The 22,409-nt window shown below is 41.2% G+C and overlaps 1 protein-coding gene across 2 annotated transcripts in view; it reads left to right on the top strand.

Moving 5' to 3' along the window:
* The window catches only part of KIF13B (kinesin family member 13B), a 205,586-nt gene that overhangs the window by 67,109 nt on the left and 116,068 nt on the right, over positions 1–22,409 (top strand). For both annotated transcript variants that reach the window (XM_079772493.1, XM_079772492.1), the window contains exons 3-7: positions 4,952–4,964; positions 9,953–10,013; positions 14,614–14,706; positions 16,458–16,638; positions 20,792–20,879. In XM_079772493.1, the coding sequence (XP_079628619.1) occupies positions 4,952–4,964; positions 9,953–10,013; positions 14,614–14,706; positions 16,458–16,638; positions 20,792–20,879 (436 nt within the window). The remainder of the gene's footprint in view (positions 1–4,951; positions 4,965–9,952; positions 10,014–14,613; positions 14,707–16,457; positions 16,639–20,791; positions 20,880–22,409) is intronic.

Raw genomic sequence — 22,409 nt, 5'->3', positions numbered from 1 at the left:
CTTGAGGGAGAATGAATTTGCTCTGAGTTTTTCTCACATGAGTAGGACTTATATAAACAGAGTTGTTAGTGAGAGTGGCATTATCTGAGTGTAGGCCTGTGGAATACAGGAAGTTAACTAGCTTGCTGGAGAGGAGGAATCTTTTAAGGGTATGATGTGGAGTATGATGTACCACCTAGCTTGGTTAACCTCTAATGTACTAGTGTTCTACAAGTGTCACTGATAGAAATGTTGAAATATAACTTGTTGAATGTTTGGTTTCTTGTTGTAAATAAAAAGTTATATAAGTAATCTTGTGTAACAGCTCATTCATTCTACATCCTCATTAGATACTCTTCTATTCTCTCTTTAGATAATTCCACTGATGGGATCTTACTGTGTTTTTTTCTTTAAAAAAAACAAACAACAAAACCCACAGTGCTAATTATATTAAAGAGATATTCCCTCTTCTTTTAACTTTCTCCAGCAGGACCTGCTGGGGGTCTAGTCTCTGAAGTGACCTAGAACAAGTCTGCTTTCCCCCTTACCCTAAGAGTGCGTCTTCTCACACCTGAAGATGGGCATTATGTCTTCCTTTAGTCTGCTCTGGTCCAGGCTACATAGTTCAGTGCTTTGATTTATTCTTTCAGTGGTAGCATTTTAAAACCACTATATCCTGAATGCTATTCTCCAAAGTATCCCACTCTATTACTGATACTTTAAAAATTAATTCTTCAAAATTGAATGGAGCATTCCAAATGTCAAAGAAATAATGAATAGGGCTTTTAGTGATATTTGTACTTATTAAGTTGGCTAGATGAGCAGAGATTGATAAGCCTCCTTTGTGAATCTTGTCAGTGTCTAAATTTTCAGTCGAGTCAGCTTTATTTCTTATGTGGAAAAGCACACTGGGGGAGGGGTGACAGAAAAAGTGATGATCATCACACAGATTGTTATTTGGTTGCTGGTACTGCCAGCTAAGTCCAAGAAAGCAACAACATCATTACGTAGTTTGGCTGTATTAGAATAAGCTCTTTGTGATGTATACATCCATTATAGAGCAGGGTGGAGAGGGATCTTGTTAAAACAGAGATGCCAAATATTTCTAATTGTGAAGGTTTCAGAAACTTAAATCTTTAAAATTAAAAGAAGTGATGGTATTTGGATATAATGTTTGATTTTGGTAGTTGACAGCAGTAATTGATTTATAACATCATTCTACTGACATTGCTTTGTGTTTTACACATACACAATACTTTGTGGTTTATTTTTGGACCCAATATCAGTTTTATTTGTGTAATTGCCAGGGATGTTAATAAAAATTAACAAAGATCACCAACATATATAAAATCATCACTAAGTTTCTTCTTCAGATGGTGGCATTCTAAATGTTAGGAATATAATTTGACTTAATTTTTTGGTGTGATTTATTATTTAAGTAAGAAATGAGCATAAGCCTGATGAGTAAAAAGAAAGAAGTAAATAGCTGATTCATAGATGCAACCAAATCATTTGTTGCTTCCAGGCTGTCCTCTTCCTAAAAAGCACATGCATCCATGTTGGTCCACCTGGGCTGTTAACATCTTCAGTAACTAGACAGTCACCATGTGGGAAGCCGCCTTTGTTGCAGGCAGGACTCATCAATGGGTGCTAAGATTTGTGGATGAAAGTATGGTGAGATATTGTATTTATGTAGTCTCAGTCTCCCCCACAAGAAAAATGTACAAAGGGAAAACTAATAGTGTTACAATGGAGAAACCTAGCAGATACAACTGTAACCAAGTGGTCAGAGATTACCATCCTCAGTAATGAGGCAGGGACATCATCATGTGCCTCTGGTATGACGCACTGAGCAGGGCATGGCATTACTTCTGTGTTGTGCTTGCCAAAGTGCATAACCTGAATTTAGTCATGAGGAAGCATTAGACAGACTCAGATTAAGGGACATTCTACAAAGTAACTGGTCAGTACTCCTCAAGTGTCAGGGTCATGAGAGTCAAACTGTCCCAGATTGGAGGAGATGTGACAGTTGTATGCGATGTGTGATCCCGCACCAGAAAAAAGTCATCAGTGGGGCAGTTGGCAAAAAAAGGTTGGCTCTAGATGATTTAATAAATCTTGTTGATGGTTAATTTCCTGGTTTTGATCATTATAACTGGTTATATGAGGTGTTAACATTTGAGGAAGCTGGATGAAGGGTACACAGGAATTATTTGTACTATTTTTGGAACTTTTCGTAAGTCTGAAGGTATTTCAAAAATGAAGTTAAGCCACAACCACAATATCAAGTAATTAAACTCAGCTGAGAAACTAAGACTTTCATGCTTTTACCTTGTGATGTCTCTTTTGATTGGTTATTGGTGATATTCCTTGATTCCTAAATCTCCACTGTGATCTGGTTAGCTAAGGTTTCTTATTGAGGAATTTTGGGATAAGTGAGGCATTGCTGGATTAGATTGCAACTACATTTTGAAAGGTTTTGTTTAATTAATTAATTTACTTATTTATTTTTGTACAGAGCTGTAATTACATCTTTGGGTTTCCAGTGGCTCTGTAGGTTATTTGAGCTTTACTGTTGTAGCCACCAGAATCCCTGACTGGAAACTTAGCCCTGTAATTAATTTACTGGTCTTTTTCTGTTTTTATTATTATGTTCTGAATACAGGTTAATCCCATGAAGTCTTCTGCTATGTGTCATAGATGATCAAATTTAGTATTTGTTGATTGTTGCCTAGGAAGAGCTGATTTTTGTATAAAAATATTTTATTTAAAATTGAAATATTATACCAAATATCTTTTTTTCTCAGAAAAGACAGGTTGGAGTTTTTGTAAATAGAATGAATAAGTAAACTTACATTGGCATAAGCACCCAGTGGTAATCTTTTATTGGGTAATAATTAGAATGGGGGAAATTAATACATGGAAAATACTTCTGTTAATGGAAGCAGTTATTAATATATGACTCATAGATTCTTAAATCTAGAAGAAACTTGATGCGGCTGTTTTGACCATTGTGGGAGAGGAAAAGAACATGGACTTGGGAGTTAGGAGACCTAGTTTTGCACCCCAGAGTCATTGCTGCTTATTATTGTACTAGAGGCCCAGTGCATGATTGAATCATGCACGCTTTCGCTTTTCATGGTGGAGCCTGGTGCTGGAGCAGACAGGCACCCAGCTCCCACGCTTTTGATGGTCCACGGCTGCTGAGGGGGGCTACCCTACTCCCGCCCCCTGCACCTCTCAACAGCAGGGTAGCTCCCCTCAGTGGCAGCGGATCCGTGCCTCTCAATGGCCGGATAGGCCACCCCGAGTCCCGCCCCCCAGCTTCCTGCCGCCCAATCATGGGCGTAGCGGAGTGATGGTAATTTACATGTTACTCTATTATTAGATAGGATCTTGGACAGGTCATTTAACTTTTCCGAGCCTTAAGTTTCTCATCAGTAAAACTGGAATAATAGTAGTGGCTTGCACAGTTATTGTGAGAATTAAGTGAAGTAGCATGCCATGTGCCTGGTCTAACGTGAGCATTTCATGTGTGCTGGCTCTGTTCCGACCTCCAGCCAGGTTTATAAGTAAGCTGTCTGCAATCGATGAGACTCTGCTTTGCCTCTAAAGACCTATAAAAAGATGATAGCATATGTCAGTAACTCCTAGTGGTATTTCACAAGTCGTTTCCTAGGGAAGGTTTCCTATATCTCTTATTCCAGAGAAATTATTTTCTTTTATATGTTAGCCACATTAGCTATTACTACAAAATCTATTAGACAACTGTCACTCATTTGTGAGATGTTCCTTTGTGTTCTTACTGAAATTGTCTAATACAAATAGCACATTAAAGTCATTTTAGGAGAAACTATTTTATGAGACAAAAGACAAGAAGATTTACAGACAGTTGGAAGGAAGCATTTCCATGTAATTTTCGGTTTGAGCTGGCATTTTGATCCTCCAAGAAAGACCAACTATTCCTAAAGGTCCAGTCATTGTTCCTGTTTCACTCTAGTTTCAAAAGTAGTTTTATTTATTCTTCAGTTTCCTGATTTTGATATTGTACTGTTTGTAAGTGAACATCATTGTTTTTAGGAATTATACACTGAAGTGTTTAGAGCTGAAGGGGCATGTCTGTAACTTACTCTCAGATGGTTAAGAAAGAAATAATATATGTGTGTATATGTGTATGTGTATATATGTATCTATATAGAGAGCCTCGAGGAGAGTGGTGGGAGCGAGAGAATGATGCAGTGTTACCAATTGGTGAATTTGGTTGAGGGGTGTTCCTTGTACTTTCCTTATGATGTTACTCGTACGTTTGAAACTATCTCAGAGTTACATTGGATTGAATTATATTCCTGTACCTGAGGCAGTTTTGCATATACATGTACCTGTAAGTGGCAGTTTTGGGAGGGAGGGAGGTTAGCAGTAACCAAGGGAGTATAGGAAGTAATAAGTGAGTAATTCAGTAAATTCACTGCAAAAAAATTAGTTGTTCCTTTGACTTATTTTTCTTGGAATTCATTTTGTGTAGAAGGGCCTCTGTAGAAAGAGAGGAAGCTGCTGCTGTATCAATGCAGAGAAAACTAATTGTAAGTGAAATAAGATGATAAAAAGTAAAGATTTTTAAATATGTATTTATAAGACATATACAAGGATAAAAGAATGTATAAGGCAGAAATATTAGTATTTTAAAAATTAAATTGAAGTAAAAATTAAAATTAATCTTTCTTCTACCATAGAGGCACAAGTTAGTTTTCTGTAATTAGCACTCTACCCTACTAGTTAATAGGTATTAATTGATCCTATATTTTAAATTGCTGTTTGATTTTAAAGTTAACATTTTGTAGTCTTAATAAAAATTTACATGATGTTTATTATCATTTTTTACCCTTCAAAAAGAGTCTTTTAAACTAAAAAAGTTTTTCTTGAACCTTTTCCCTTTTCTTTCATGTCAATGATGACATCTCTTTGGGGAACTCAGAAGCCAGCCAAAGGTAAGAGATTTGGTGTATTATGTGATGCTTGTAAAGATCTGGGGTGTATATTTTTCAAGTACTGGCAATTTTCTTCTCAAAAAGTATTTTCCCTTTGCCACTTCGGTAAAAGTAATTAGCCTATTCATAAATCCGAAGCCATTTATTGGCATAAGAGGGACTGGAGCTTTATGGAAAAACTGTATTTGTACTTTGACCAATTATGGCCAGTCTCCTGGCAACAGCAACACAGATTCCTTTTGTGCTTTGCTGTTCACCATGGATTGGCTCAAAACCTGTTGTTCCAATCTGTGGTCAGAACTGCACTAGGCAGACTCATCTTTGTTGCTCCCAAGACAGCTGGGGACACATTCTCAGGCCAACAGAAACCTGCCCTGGCCCATAGCTTCCTCAGAAGGGAACATGCTTTCATCTTAGATTTGAGCCCAGATTCTAAAGAAACTTCCTTGGGTTGCGTCAGTTCCTTTATCTCAGGGAATTTATAGGTGTGCCAAAGTGGGCACCAGAACTATATTTTTGAATTGACCATTCTCTGAAGTTACTTGAAACTTTCCAGGAAATTCAGATTCTTATCTGCATTCTTAGAATTTTGTTTTAGTTTTAGAGTCTATAGTTGAATTGTAATTCTATCCTCTATTGTTGCTAAAATATCTATAGCCCTGGCTATTTGGGACTCTGAATGATTTAAAAAAATAGTTTAATATGGTACTCATTTCTTTATATATGCAAAACTAATTTTATTAGTCTTATGTCATTTTTTCTATGTAAAGGTGTTGGATTATTATTTTTTATTTATTTGAGAGAGAGAGAGAGAGAGGAAGGGAGAGGGAGAGAAAGAAACATTGATGTAAGAGACACATCCATCGGTTGCCTCCCGCATGCATTCTAACTGGGGATTAAACCTGAAACTTGGGCATGTGCCCCGACCAGGAATTGAACCCGAGACCCTTCTGTGTATGGGACAACACTCCAACCAACTGAGCCACACTGGCCAGATCGATGTTGGATTATTTTTGTTTTCTTATTTTTTTGTTAGAACAGGGGCTGGAGATTTCCGTAAAGATGTGAGGAGACATCACATGACTATTTTAAAACTATTTATGTTTTATTTAATTCAACTATATATTAATGTTTAAAGAAAATGTGTTGATATAAAAACTATGGAAGGACCAACACCATGTTATTAACATCTTGGTTACCTCTAGGGAGTGGTATGCTTGGTGAATGGGAGGCCTTTATTTTTTACTTTATGCTTCTGTGTTATTTGACTTTGTTATAATGAATGTGTGTTTCTTCTCGGGTGCTTGAAAAAAAGTTTTTATTAAAATAGTTAAGGAAAAAATGGTTGTTTAGAAAGGAAAGGGCTTGTCTGCTTTAGGAAATCCATGGCTGGAAAATTCTTATAATAATTTATAAAATTGCTAAAACTTAAAGAAGACCATTCAGTGTTGTTAGTAAATATGAATTAAGTGTTCATTAGTTTCCAACTTTGTACCAGGCTATGGGGCTCAAAAAATTGGGGGAATAAAGCTCATTTAGCCTCGTAGTAGAGAGCCTACTGGTGAACAGACTGCTGGCTCAAAGGCTGGGTTCAACTCTCAGTCCCCCCTCCCATCCCCTCCTGCCAGCCACCAGGTTCTTAACTTCTTTGTACCTCGATGTCCTTTGTACCTCAGTGGCCTAGCATGGACTTATCAGCTATTATTATAGTTACATTAGTGATAGCTTTTCATCTGGAATTGAGAATAAGAAATTCAGTTGTTTAAGGAATCCCTAAATTAAAAAGAGAAAGAAAAGAAACCAACTCATAATAATGGAGAGAGGAGTGCCTTTTAAGCCCGATCCTGGATAAGTATACAGGTATGGTGATGGAACCTGAGGCGCTCAGGCTCCGAGAAGAATCAGGGTGGTTCCTACTTAACCTTATTAAGAATAGAAATAAATAAGATGATCAGAGATGAGAGTTGAAAGCTAAAACAGAAGAAACTTAATTTGAGCTTCACATTTTATTTCATCTTAGCCTGCTGAAATGATTCTCACCCTGGCTGATGAATGTACTTGGAAAAGCAGCCCCTACCTGAAATTTTTATACACAGACCTTGGGGACGACCTTCCATCTTCCTTCTTCTTTTCATCTTCTTCCTGTTGGAGAATTGCTAACACAGTGAACCACCACCATTATTGATAGATACATGTTTTGCTTTGGAAAAATGTTGAGGATTAGTTGCAGCTGGATGGTAGCTTCTGGGCTCCAGGGCTCCTGCTTCTTGCGTGTTTTAAGCTCCTGGGCTTCTGCTTGCCTTTCTGGCCTGTGTTCTCCATCACTGCCCCTTCCCAGGGAGCACATGCCTCCTCTGCCTGCTGTTTTGCACAAAAATGGGTGTTCTGATCCTTCCCTTCTTGAAGGTGTTTTTATTTTATTTTTATTTTTAATTAATTAATTTATTTCTAGATACCAGGCACAGGATCTCGACACTTTGGCCGGGTTGTATAGATTTTTATACAAATAATGGGATCATGGTCTAGACTTTCATAACTTTTATGTTAATATATGAAAATTTTCTTATTAGTCTTTTACAATCGTAAAGCTATACAAAATTGCACATGGATGTGTTATAATTTATTTAAAGAATCTGCTATTTTATAGCTATTTTCAACTTGCTATAGTAATTATCTTTACATATTATTTTTTGAAATAGAAAATTTATTTGGTAAATCACAGAGGTAGAAAAAGTAATTTCTAGAAGAAATGGGTTTAGGAAAACAAGCTTTAGAGGTAAAGGAAGGGCCATGGAGCTTGGGAGTGAGGAAGGTGCTTGGGGCAGGGAGGAAGAAGGGGAAGGGAAAGGGAAAGGCTCAGGAGAGGAGAGCACCTACATTTTATTTTTAAAGAAATCTTTGTTTTCTCTGAGAAAATAAAAATGTAGCGACTACATAAGAGCACAAAGAAGAAAACAAAGAATATAAATCTTATCATGCAAAAATACACTTTATTATATGTGTGTGTATCATAGCCATCTTATTGTACGTATTGTTTTGTAACCTCTTTTTTCTTACTCACATTGTGAAGTTTTCCATGTGAAATAAAAATTTATATCATCTATTGGGTGCTTAGTTGTGCATTGTAAGACTACTATTTATATACACTGAGTGGCCAGATTATTATGATCTCTGAACGCATAATAATCTGGCCACTCAGTGTATATCCTATATAATAAAAGGCTAATATGCAAATTGTCCCCTCGACCAGGAGTTCGACCAGCAGGCAGGCTGGCCAACCGCCCATGTCCCCTCCCCCTGGTCAGGCTGGCCGGACCCCACCCATGCATGAATTCACGCACTGGGCCTCTAGATATATATATATAATGAGTGGCCAGATTATTATGCGTTCAGAGATCATAATAATCTGGCCACTCAGTGTATATAAAAGGCTAATATGCAAAGTGTCCCCTCGGGAGTTCGACCGGGAGGCTGTGAGTTCGATCGCCCACTATGACATGCGCTGACCACCAGGGGGCAGCGCAGAACAAAGGAAGGCCCCGGCCAGCAGCTGACAGCCTGGGAAGGGAGGCCCCAACTGGCAGCCAGAATGCCCTGATCAGCCCTTATTGCCAGCCTGGCCTAGGGACCCTACCCGTGCACGAATTTCGTGCACCAGGTCTCTAGTAATTTAATAATTTTCATTCTGAGACAATGTTTTTATTTTACTACTAGAAGCCCGGTGCACGAAATTCGTGCATGGCAGGGGGTTGTCCCTCAGCCCAGCCTGTACCCTCTCCAATCTGGGACATCCCTCTCACAATCCAGGACTGCTGGCTCCCAACTGCTTGCCTGCCTGCCTTCCTGATTGCCCCTAACCGCTTCTGCCTGCCAGCCTGATCACCCCCTAACCACTCTGCTGCCAGCCTGGTTGATGCTTAACTGCTCCCCTGCCAGTCTGTTTGCCCCCAACTTCCCTCCTCTGCCGGCCTGGTCACCCCTAACTGCCCTCTCCTGCAGGGTTGATCACCTCCAACTGCCCTCCCTTGCAAGCCTGGTCCCTCTCAACTGCCCTCCCTTGCAGGCTGGGTGCCTCCCAACTGCCCTCTCCTGCTGGCCATCTTGTGGTGGCCATGTTGTGTCCACATGGGGGCAGGATCTTTAACCACATGGGGGCAGCTATATTGTGTGTTGCAGTGATGACCAATCTGTATATTACTCTTTTATTAGATAGGATAGAGGCCTGGTGCACGGGTGGGGGCCAGCTGGTTTGCCCTGAAGGGTGTCCCGGATCAGGGTGGGGTTCCCTTGGGGCGTGGAGCGGCCTGAGCGAGGGGCCTGAGCGAGGGGCCTGTGGTGGTTTGCAGGCCGGCCACGCCCCTTGGCAACCCAAGGGGAGGCCCTGGTATCTGGAATTTATTTTCCTTCAACAATTGAAACTTTGTAGCCTGGAGCGGAGCCAAGCCTGCTGTTCCCTCAGGGGCGGCAGCCATTTTCTGTGGCAGTTAATTCACCTTCTACAATTGAAACTTTGTAGCCTTAAGCGGGTGAGCCCGGCCAGGGTGTGTGGAAAGCTTTGCTTCCCCTGTTGCCGCCAGCAACCCTGGCCTGCTCTCTCAAGCTCCATTCTGCCGCTATTTGTTTGAATTTGTTTACCTTCTATAATTGAAACTTTGTAGCTTGAGTAGAGGCTTAGGCCTGCAACGGCTATGGAAAGCTTGGCTTGCTCTGTTACCTGGGAAACCTTGCTCACTGTGGCTGTAGCCATCTTGGATTGGGGTTAATTTGCATACTCACCCTGATTGGCTGGTGGGTGTGGCTCGGCTGGTGGGCGTGGCTTATGTAGTGGAGTGATGGTTAATTTGCATATTACCATTTTATTAGAGAGGATTATGAACAATGTTATCAATGTTATGACTTTGTTATAATATTATAAGTATGTTAAGGTTTTGTTCTTTTTTAAAAAGGTTTTGCTCTTAATACACACTATTATTTTTATTTTTCAACAGGTGTTTGCATATGATCATTGTTTCTGGTCTATGGACGAATCTGTCAGAGAAAAGTATGCAGGTAATATCAATTAACTGCTGATAATACAGAAAAGGTGTTTTAATGTTATTTTCTATAAATTATCATAGTATTATTTTGTGTAACTTTAAAAACTGTATAGAGAATCTCCTCTAGTCTTTGCTGTTAGAGTTTTTGTATTGGTTGGGAAATGAAAGCTTTCACAGTGAGCTGTTCTTGGTTTAAGGTGATCAAGTTAGATTGATAGGATACACGGTTGAGGTTATCTTACATGCATTCGAGGCCTTATGTGGCACCAGTCGCACGCAGTAGCCACTTAGAGTTTCTTAGATGTCTGTGATGTGGTCTAGAGAGGCAGCTTGGTGTAACGAATGCAAAGCCAGGGAGAAAATGAAACCTTGAGTTTAACCCAGGCCCTACTTCTGACTGCCTCTGTGACTTTGAGTAAATCACTTACCCTTTCAGTGTTCTGTTTTCTGTCTCTATTGAAGAGGAATGTACAATGTTCTTTGTAAATTTGCTCTGGAATTCTGTTGCTCTCTTTGATGATGACTATCTCAAGTCCCCTTTTACCACAAGTTTAGGACTACAGTGACAGCCTTTTATTGCCTTTATTCCTAACTGCTTACCACACCTGTTTCTAAGCAATCACTCTTAAATATTGAGTGTCATATTGTATTGACTTTTATCATGAGAAACAGCAGTACTACAGCTGTTTCAAAAAGTTAAGGTCAATTTGGTCTAGCTGGTCCAATGATGACTTTAAAGAATGCTTCAGTGTCGGAAGTATGCTGATGATGTACTAATCTGGTAAATTAACTAGGAAGTGAGGCATAATGGAATGCTATTTATAGCATTTAAGACATAACAAACATAACAGTATCCAGGCCTCTCACATTTAAAGTGTGTCCAGATCCCAATTCCAGTTTGTGAGGGCAGAGGTGTTTCCCCAACACCACCACCAAGCAGTGCTGCAGACACCAGGTGCATGTCATTCTGACACAGTCTACCTGGAGATAGCATTAGATCCCACAGGTTAAGGATTCACTCCTATAAGACTGCCCCCATCCCCATACCTCACTTCAGACACCAAATACAAGTCCAGGTTGTTACCCGTGCTTCTGACCAATTATTCTTACATAATAAAAAGGTAATATTTAAATTACCATCACTCCGCTACGCCCACGATTAGGCCAGCGGGTGACACAGGGGGCGAGACTCGGGGTGGCTGGGGTGGTGATTGGCCGGCAGGACGCTGAGCTCGCGTTGCCAGCGGTGACGCGAGCTCAGCGTCTGCACCATGGCTGTGCTGCAGCACAGACAGGCCTCTGGGGCAGCGAGCCAGGCGTTTTGGAGGTTTGGAGGCGGCGGGGGGGTGGGCTGGCCGCGCGGCTCCCCGGGGAGGAGTCTGGCGGCAGTTGGGCCGCAGGAGCGCGTGGCGGCGGCCCCAGCCTTCCTGGGCAGGAGGCAAAGGCAAGACCCCGGCCTGGGCTCCGGCCGCAGGAGGACCACGCCCCCGCCCCGCCTCACCCTAGGGGCCCAGGGACTTAGGAGCTGCTGACCAGCGGACAGACAGCTTACACGTGCATGATTAAATCATGCACTGGGCTTCTAGTACCTAATAAAATGGTAATATGCAAATTACCATCACTCCGCTACGCCCACGATTGGGCCGGCTGGAGGCGTGGGGGGCGGGACTCAGGGTGCCGATTGGCTGGCGGTAGGAGCGGGGGGCAGGGACTTGCGAGTTCCCGACCCCCGCTCCTCCCGCTGGCTTAAACGGCCGGCGCTGCGGAAGACGCTGGTGGCGGAACTCGGAGTGGCCGATTGCGTGGCTGCTGGCACCAGTTTTCCGCCAGCAGCAGTTTTCCTCTGGCCACCCGCCCGATCGGAGCGCCTCCCGATTGGAGTTCCTCTCGGGGTGGCCGATTGTGCTGGCGGGAGGCGCTCTGATCGGCGGGTGGCCAGAGGAAAACTGCTGCTGGCGGATAACTGGTGCCGGCAGCCAGGTGAAGGAAAAGTCTATTGCACAAAACTTCGTGCAACAGGCTCCTAGTATATATATATATATGGAGTGAGAGAGATATAAACATCGATGAGAGAGAGACATCAGTCAACTGCCTCCTGCATGCCCCCTACTGAGGATGGAGGCTGAAACCCAGGCATATGCCCTGACCAGGAATCGAACTAGCGACCTCTGGTGCATGGGCCGATGCTCAACCAACTGAGCCACACTGGCTGGTCTGATCTATATATATAAAAGCCTAAGTGACCGTTGGGTTGGTCGACCGGTTGCTATGATGTGCACTGACCACCAGGGGCCAGTCAACTTGGACAGATGAAAAGAGAAACAGGTGATTGAATCTATTAAAGATCGTAAGCAGGTGGGGCTGAGCTACAGTTTGCATTGGGAGCCCAGCCATTGGCCCAAATTCCGCCACTCCGCAGGCACCATTCTGGAGGCAACCCCTCCAGCTGCGTCCTGTCTGGACAGCCGGGTCTGAGGGATGGAGAGAGGGAAAAAAGAGACCATGAACTCTGTCCCTAGCGCCTGCCTTCTCCTATCAAACTGGAGCCACCCCAGGACTTGCAGGATGGCGCACAAAGTGGGTGGCCTAGCCGCGTAGCTACTATGACTCCCTGGTCTGCCCCAGGCGCCCCTCGGGCACTCACCGCACTTCTCCAAGCCCCAGTCTGCACCCCTAGCGAGGCTGCAGGAGCTCTGCCCTAAGGACCCACTTCTTCATAGCTGGGTGCAGCAGACCAGGAGATGTGAGGGGTGGCGGTGAAAGATGGGGGCAGATGCTCAGCTGACTGGGATGAGTGGGGCCGGGATGAGCAGGAGCAGCTCCTCCCCAGCCGCCTGCCAGCTTGCGCACTACTACATCCATTGGGGGATGTTGGATGTTGTATTCAGCCCGACCCCCACAGGCCACGCTGAGGGACTCCACTGGTGTATGAATCTGTGCACTGGGCCTCTAGTTGGCTATAAATCGGAGGTTTCCATCAACTCCTCCTGGGGTTTGATTAATTTGCTAGAGTGGCTCATAGAACTCAGAGAAACATTTTACTATAGATTACCCACTTATTATTCAAAGGTATAAATGAGGAACAGCCAGATGGAAGAGATACATAGGGCAAGGTATGATAAACGGCATGTAGATACCATGTTCTCTACAGGTGCACCATTCTCCCTAAATTTCCACATGCTCGCCAACCTGGAAGCTCTCCAAACCCTGTCCTTTTCTGTTTTAATAGATACCCAGTGTATGAAATTCGTGCACTCAGGGGGTGGGGGGGTCCCTCAGCCCAGCCTGTGCCCTCTCACAGTCCGGGAGCCCTCGGGGGATGTCCAACTGCCGGCTTAGGCTCGCTCCCACCACCACTGCTGTGCTTTCCAGCAGTGAGCCTGGCTTCTGGCTGAGCAGCGCTCCCCCTGTGGGAGCGCACTGACCACCAGGGGGCAGCTCCTGCATTCAGCATCTGCCCCCTGGTGGTCAGTGTGCATTATAGCGGCTGTTCATTTCTCTGGTCGATTTGCATATCAGTCTTTTATTATATAGGAGTAGAGACTTCAGTACATGATTGATTAAATTATTGGTCATTGATGATCGATTCTATCTCCAGCTCCTCTCTTCTTCCCAGAGGGGAGGTGGACTGAAAGTTCTAACCCTCTAATCACATGATTGGTTCTCCTGCCAAGCACCCCCATCCTTGGGTGCAGCCTGAGAGTCACCACATTAACATAACAAAAGACATATAACTTTTTAACACTTAGGAAATTCCATTTGAGTTACAAAAAAATACATTTCTTAAAAAAATCACAATATTATCACAATACTCATGACTTGAGTTTGAATGGCTTATTTGATTTAGCCTGTAGAGAAGCATTTGACCCTATTATTTATGTTCATGGTAGAAAGCTAGAAGAAATTTTCAGTATCTTCCACTCTGTCCTAGCTGGTATATATTATGAACCCTGTAATTTAAAATTGCCACTGAGTAAAGAAAAAAAAACGAGCCCCCGGAGAATTGCTGCTAGTCACCATAGACCACTGGTTTCAAAACCTTGGCGACAGAAGTAAAACATGCTACCCGTGAATTATAGAGAGACTTGAAATTTTGTTCCAGAGTAGTATTTTCTGCCTAGTAAGGCTATTTTTGCCTTAACAGCTTGTTTAAAAAATAAATGTTTCCAGTGAAAAAATTACTGAGGAAAAGGAGAGGGAATTTATATATATGATTGTTTTGAACTGAGTACCTATTGAATAAAGCATTAGCTGAGTGGTATATAGTTAATTTCAGTTCCACATAGGTCCCAAGCTTAAATTTCAGATATTTATAATCACAGTTTATAGAATTAGTAGTTCATTAGCTTTTTAAAGCATTGCAGAAGAGTTTTGGTCAGTGTTTATTAATTCAAGTTCATAGTGTCAGGAACTTTTTACTCATTTTCTCTCAGGTACTAACTAGAAATATCCTGAAGAACATTAGCCTTTGGGAGCATTCATCAAGTTTAAAAATATTTTTTTGGAGAGAAGCTGACAAAAAAGTGCATTTTTGAGGTTTTTTTTTTAATTGTTCATGTGTAGTTTTGTCTTAAAACATCCTTTCTTTTTCTCTTTCTTTCTCTCTCTTTTAGGTCAAGATGATGTTTTTAAGTGCCTTGGGGAGAATATTCTTCAAAATGCTTTTGATGGCTATAATGCATGTGTCTTTGCCTACGGACAGACTGGTAATATTAAATGATATATGTTGTTGTTGTTTTTTTAAGCTTTAAGGATTATGGTAGAAAATATACCAAAAAGGATGCATATTGTTAGCATCTTATCAGTTACGATTGATAAGGAGCATTTTGACTTCTGTACCTCTGTGGTCACTGTACTTAAGTGAAGGAGTCACTATTTTAAGGGTATATTGTACCCTTGTCCAATTGAAAACTGTTCTTCATAGAAAAATGTTTATGATATTGTTCAGAGGCAGAGTGTATAGTAGTTATAAGGGCGGTGGCTCTGATCCAGGTTATTCCAGCTCCAACCCTGTTTCTGCCATTGACTAGCAATGAAACTTGCCCCTCAGTTCCCATGTCTGTAAAATGTTGATAATTATAGACCTTTCTTATTGGGTGGGTTGTCACAATGAGTTAACGTGTGAAAACTTTTAGAAAAGGCCCGCTACATAAGAAGTGGTGTATTAGCCCAGCCAGCATGGCTCAGTGGTTGAGTGTTGACCTATGAACCAGGAGATTCCTGGTCAGGACCCATGCCCGGGTTGTGGGCTTGATCCCCAGTGTGGGGCATGCAGGAGGCAGCCAATCAGTGATTCTTTCTCCTCATTGATGTTTCTATCTCTCTCTCCCTCTCCCTCTCCCTCCCTCTCTGAAATAAATAATTTTATATATGTATAAATATATATAAAAGAAGTGGTGTATTAGTTTTAGAAATTATGATAATGAGATAAAGCAGCAACTTGTGTTTAAAAGTGTGTTTATAGGCCCTGGCCAGGTAGCTCAGTTGTTTAGAGTGTGGTCCCAGTACACCACGGTTACGGGTTCAATCCTTGGTCAGGGCACATGCAAACATCAACCAATCAATAATAATAAAAGTGTAATATGTTAATTAGATCGGACAGCCCAACGACCTTCCGGACAAAGCTGGGGCTGTGAGGGCCGAGGCAGCCTTCACGGCTGCGAGGGTCAAGCCCCTTGCACGAATTTCGTGCATCAGGCCTCTAGTGAATGCATAAATAAATGGAACAAAAAATTAATGCTTCTCTCTCTCTCTCTCTTTCTCTCTCTCTCTCTCTCTCCCTCTCTTCTCTCCCTCTCTTCTCTCTCCTCTCTCCCTCCCCCCTCACTCTCCCTTCCTCTCTCTCTGTCAAATCAATAAGTAAATAAAAATAAAAGTATGTTTATAAAATCACTGCTTTTAAAAAAAGAAACAGAATTATACTAAGTGTGATTGCTTGGATTTTTTCCCCTTTTTTCTGGTGTTTTCTGCATTGTCTTTAATGAATATATATTCTTGATACAATGGAGAAAATAATTTTATAATAGAAAAAGATTACTCTAGTTTCTACACTATTGTCAAGGGTAGTAGGTTACTTTGCTCTGGGGCCTATAGAGATAACATAATTTTTGTGGTATGGTTAGTGGTTGAGAGCAGGCACAATATTATTATTGATCATATGGATCTTCCCTATTGATTTTAGAAAACTATTTTTCAGTCGTTTGAGGTAATTTTTTAAACTCTGAAGATGCTTAAAGAAGGTTTTTGTTTTCTTCTTAAAGGATGTTTACTTTTGACTTTTCCACGTGCAGTAGGAAAGCTTCTGTACTTAATAGTCTCATCATTATATTTGGGTATATTTCTTATTTTATTTAGGGCATTTTCCTAAGTGCTAGTAATTTATTTTGAGCATTGGAAAGAGGTTTATGTATTTCAGCTTCTCAAAGAGACAGTAATAACTACAATTTTCATTTTTTAGGATCTGGAAAATCTTATACCATGATGGGCACAGCTGACCAACCTGGATTAATCCCAAGACTTTGCAGTGGACTCTTTGAACGAACTCAGAAAGAAGAAAATGAAGAGCAGAGTTTTAAAGTAGAAGTGTCCTATATGGAAATTTATAATGAAAAAGTCAGAGACCTTCTTGATCCCAAAGGGTAAATGACTTTGAGACTTTACTATTATAGTATTATGGACTAAAATTTAAATTGGCTTAAGTGAAATTTTAAAAAAATATATTTTATTGATTTTAGAGAGGAAGGGAGAGGGAGAGATAGAAACATCAATGATGAGAGAGAATCATTGATTGGCTGCCTCCTGCATGCCCCCTACTGGGAATCAAGCCCGCAACACAGGCATGTGCCCTTGGCCGGAATCAAACCTGGGACCCTTCAGTCCGCAGGCCTATGCTCTATTCATTGAGCCCAAACCAGCTAGGACTTAAGTGAAATTTTTTACATTGAACTCTAGCAGTGAGTTTTTTACCTAGTTATTTGTGATTTTATCTAGTTTTCTAGTTACTGCTTTTGTGATTTGCTGTGAGTTGCATTGAGTGGCTTTCTGCAGCCAATTCTGGGGTTTTGAAGTTCGGGCTGAGGTGGGGCAGGGAAGTGTGGGTGAGCAGCACCCATTTGGGTCATACTGCCTTCCTCATATGCATCCTCATTACTTAGTATCCGGATAGCTGGTATCCTTAGTCAAGTAGGTTATTATTGTTTTTTTAACCAAGAAATTTCAGGAGGAAATCAGCTGTTTGTTTATAGGCTGTGGAGAGAGAGACAAAGGCATATGAAACCTGGACTCTAGGATCATTAATTTTAAAGATTCTTAGATTTTAAAAAAGTCCCATTTTATGGCATAGACTTTGAAATAAAAGTGGCTCAGAAGTATTAGAAAGCCTTAAAAATGTTCTCATTCTGCAGTCATATCTGAACCTAATGGGGAAGATAAGAGGTATCTGAGGCAATCTGTTCATTGCATCCAGCATTTTCTGAATTCTGATTTTAGGGAAGTGTAACAGTGAGAGAAAGAAACAGGTAATAACCACAGCTTGTGGCTATGGATGTAGAAACAGTGTCCAGGAGGTCAAAGAGCCAAATGAGCTGAGGCTTAAAGTGCAGAGGGTAACAAGGGGACAGTGAGTTATGTTTGGATGAAGATGGTCAAGGAAAGATGGTCTTAGAGGCAATGAATCATAGTGATTCATTGAGACAGTTGCTCAATCACAATGAGTATCTTTGCCCGGAGAAGGGAAGATTCACTAGAGCAGTGGTCGGCAAACTCATTAGTCAACAGAGCCAAATATCAACAGTACAACGATTGAAATTTATTTTGAGAGCCAAATTTTTTAAATTTAAACTTCTTCTAACGCCACTTCTTCAAAATAGACTCGCCCAGGCCGTGGTATTTTGTGGAAGAGCCACACTCAAGGGGCCAAAGAGCCGCATGTAGCTCGCGAGCTGCAGTTTGCCAACCACGGCACTAGAGAGTGCTTGATGAATTTTGTGCTGAGTAGGAGTTTGTTGACAGAGAAGTCAGGTGAGAACCATTCGAACACAGGGACAGCCCATGCCAAGCATGTTTGGAGAAATCCCTGGTTTGGAGAGTGACCAGCTTGTCCAGTGTGACTGCCAGAACAGGGCACAAAAGGAGGCCAGACGTAGGAAGGTTGTGGCCTGAGCACCCACATCTTGCTGAATATTGTGCCCTCGTACTTTTTCTGGCTCTACCCTGAAAACTTTGTCTTGCACCTTCATCTCTGTGAAGACCATCATTTTCTTAGAGATCCAGCCTAGACCTACTCAGAACTTTTTAGCTAGTTTCATTCTTGTGTTTTATATCCCACAGTACATGTGTGGCATAGCTTAAACTTTACAGTTTTTTCATGGTCTTTAATAATTTCTTATATGTTTGTCTTGTGTATAGCTTAGTAATCAACAGCTTGGGCTTTGGATTTATCTGGCTCTGGATCTAGGCCCATTAATTGTTACCTATTGAGCAAGGTCCTTTTTAGGCCTCATTTGTACAGAGAGTATGATAATATTACAGAATATCTCAGAGGCTGTTGCAGGTAGACTGGGACGCTACACTTGAGGCCTTAGAACCTTTATGATGCATAAAGGTTCTAAGTGCTCAATAAGTGTTAGCTGTTGTTATTGTTGTCTCCCCCATGGAATGTCTTAAAGTTTTTTGTAATGTTTCTGAACAGTTGAAGTAAATAGATAAAAACTATAAAAGTGAGCCCTAGCCGGTTTGGCTCAGTGGATAGAGTGTTGGCCTGCAGACTGAAGGGTCCCAGGTTCGATTCCAGCCAAGGACATATGCCTGGGTTGTGGGCTCGGTTCCCTGGACATGCAGGAGGCAGCCCTTCAATGATTTTCTCTCATCATTGATGTTTCTATCTCTCTCTCCCTTCCTCTCTGAAATCAATAAAAATATATTTTTAAAAAAACTATAAAAGTGATATTTTTTCAGTGAAAGACTATTTGAGAGAACTTTGCTTTGTTACTCAAGGACTACTTTTATTAATTCTGCATGTACTATGTGTAATAATGTAATTCTGTTTTTATTTATTTATTTTTCTTAGTCCTCACCCAAGGATATGTTTTTATTGATTTTTAGAGAGAGTGAAAGTGGAGAGAGAGGGAGAGAGAGAGAGAGAGAGAGAAAGAGAGAGAGAGAGAGATGAGAGAGAAATGAGAGAGAAACAGTGACCAGTTGCTTCCTGTATGCACCCTGACTGGGGATCAAACTCTAAACCTAGGTATGAGCCCTGGCAGGGAATCAAACCTGCAACCTTTCGGTGTACCGGACGATGCTCTAACCAACCAAGCCACCCAGCTAGGGCATAATGTAATTATATTTTACTCAGGAGATAATACAGTACACATTATCTTTAAGATAAAGGGAAAAAGGGAAAGGAAAAAGAATATATCCTGAAGTCAGATCTAAGTTAAATAATTGTTCTATGTCTATTTTATGCAGTTTCATCATAGTAAGCAAAGTTCTTGGTTGATCCTAGGGTGCTAAAAGAGTCCAAATCACTAGAAAATATTAAGTTAAACGAAATAAAAATCACTTGTAATCTCACCATCAACAAGTATTTTTACATTATAATGATTTTATTTTTTAAAGGTTTTTTTTTTGAGGTAAAATTCACAATCAATCATCAGCAAATATTCTTAACATTTTGGGTTGATATCATTAACTATGCTGTATGCTCTAGATTTTTGGCAAATGTAGTTTGGCACTGAGTTTATCAGTTCTTTGTTTGCTAAGAGGCTTACTTATTTTTTAACTAGAGGCCCGGTGCATGAAATTCGTTCACTGGGGGTGAGGGGTTCTTCAGCCCGGCTGGCGCCTTCTTGCAGTCCAGGATGGGGAGCGGACCTAAGCTGGCAGTCAGACATCCCTCTCGCAGTATGGGACTCCTCGCTCCTTACTGCCCGCCTGCTTGTTGCTCCTTATCACTCAGCTTGTTGCTCCTTAGCGCTGCTGTAGAGGTGGGAGAGGCTCCCGCCACCGCTGCTGGGCTCACCAGCCGTGAGCCCGGCTTCTGGCTGAGCGGCGCTCCCCCTGTGGGACCACACTGACCACCAGGGGCAGCTCCTGCATTGAGCGTCTGCCCCCTGGTGGTCAGTGCGCATCATAGTGACTGGTCATTCTGGTCATTCTGCCATAATGGTTGCTTAGGCTTTTATTATATAGATCATGAATGAGTACTTAATTTTATCGAATACTTTTCCTACATTTATTGAAATTACTGTGTGTCCCCCCCCCCCCCCCCAATTAGTCTATCAATGTAGTAAAGGCCATGAATCCTTTTCAGTATAAAAAAACAAAAACAAACAAACTGGCAACCCTGAGATAAGCCCAATTTAAAGTTTTTAAATCATCATCAGATTCATTATTTGTCGTCTTTTATTTTTTATTCATGATTGAGGTTGTATGAGGTTGGTCTGTAATTTTTCTTTCTTGCACAGTTAACATTTATTGAGTTTCTGCTCTCTGTCCCACATTCTGTGAAATGACAAGTAGACTGTTTGTATTTATTTGACTTGGCATTCTTTGTGGTAGCAAATAGACATCCCACAGTGTACCCTTTTGAGAGATGTGATATTTTACCACATTGTGAAGTGTTTGTTACCAGTCAAGATTTTAAATTTTGGTTTAAATTCTTCTGGGATCAAGTCAGTGGTTTTATTTTTTTGGGATCTTTGTTGAATTTAGTATGTATCTTATGGAGCGTAGTTGAGTCCTTTAAAAAACAGGTTATTGTTTAAAAATCATTTCTTTGTTTTTAATGCACAGAAGCCGTCAAACGTTAAAGGTCAGAGAGCACAGTGTGTTGGGACCCTATGTCGACGGACTTTCTAAACTGGCTGTCACAAGCTATAAGGTAAACAACATCCTTTATGTAATTTGGTGTAGCAGTTTTTTTGTTTAATTTGTGATTATCATTATTTTTGAAATTTAAAAAGTTACAGCAGTGTCACTTAATAAATTACTTTTTACATAATTTTTTACTTAGAAAGCTGTATATGGCTGTCAGGACAGTTCAATTGTGTGAGAAGGTGTACATTTGCAAAAAATACCTATTCTTCTATTGTAACACACACTTTTTTGTGTGTTTTACAAGGTCTAAAATTGTGATGTTCCTTACAATGATAAATATCAGCTTTTTTCCTCCCTGATAGTACATAAAATAGTGAAGTTGCTTATGATTGAGTGGATATAATGAAATACAATGTACGAGTTGAGAAGATGGAATTCAAAGCCTGTTTCTAATCTGAGAGAATCACTTACTGCCTTTAGTTCTTGTCATTTTCAAACTCAGGGTTCTGCTTTGTGTGAATCCATTGGGCTTTGCGCACTAGGGAAATGGGGGTGGGGTGACATGCTGTGATGTAATGTACATTGAATTGAGAGTCTGAGAATGTTGATCCAGTGACACTTAATCCTTTTGTTCAATTCCTGTTTGACTCTGGGTTCTTTACTCCACCTCACCTACGCTCTTTGTCCTAGTTTTCAAAATGGAAATTAGTTTTATAGTCTTGACTATCTTATGAGGTAGGTTCATTTGTTTCTTTGTTCATTAGTGAATTCTATCATTTGGTCAATGACACTTCACTTAGTAAATATCTATTGAATACCTGTCATGTGCCAGGCATTGTGCTAGATGCTGAGGATATAAAAAAGAGAATGAGATGGTCCATTACCTCAAGCTGCTTACAGGTGTTATAAAGTTATTATGAAACAACATGGTTTTAAGTGCTGTGGTAGATGCATATTTGAGGAGGGGTACCTAACTTAAATGGATATGTAGGTGTCCGTGAAGGGTGGTGTCTGAGAAGGCTTCCTGGAGGAGATCAAATGGGATAATGTATGTGAAAGTCTTTGAGAACTCTAGAGCAGCGGTTGCCAATTTTTCGGACTCATGGACCACCAGTGGTCCGCGGACCACTGGTTGGCAACCGCTGCTCTAGAATATGTATATAAATGTTAGGTATTGTTGGATCATTTGAGAGCATATTTATGCAACATTGGAGAGAGAGCAAGATTGTTTTGAGAGCTCAAAGGAGATTGGATGTTAAAAATATTAAAAGGCTCGCCCTAACTGGTTTGGTTCAGTAGATAGATCGTCGGCCTGCGGACTGAAGGGTCCCGGGTTCGATTCCAATCGGGGGCATGTGCCTTGGTTGCGGGCACATCCCTTGTGGGAGGTGTGCAGGAGGCAGCTGATCGATGTTTCTCTCCCATCGATTTTTCTAACTCTCTATCCCTCTCCCTTTCTCTCTGTAAAAAATCAATAAAATATATTAAAAAAAATTAAAAGGCTCAATACAGAGTTCATGCATGAGGCAACAGATTAGAGACCAATGAATAAATGTAGGCTGAATAGGATAAGCTTTTACGTTAAGCCTTAGGA

The sequence above is a fragment of the Cnephaeus nilssonii genome, assembly GCF_951640355.1.
Source record: "Cnephaeus nilssonii genome assembly, chromosome: 5".
In the NCBI taxonomy this organism is placed as follows: domain Eukaryota; kingdom Metazoa; phylum Chordata; class Mammalia; order Chiroptera; family Vespertilionidae; genus Cnephaeus; species Cnephaeus nilssonii.
The sequence above is the reverse complement of the archived record's forward strand: the minus strand, read 5'-3'. Positions and strand labels throughout refer to the sequence as shown.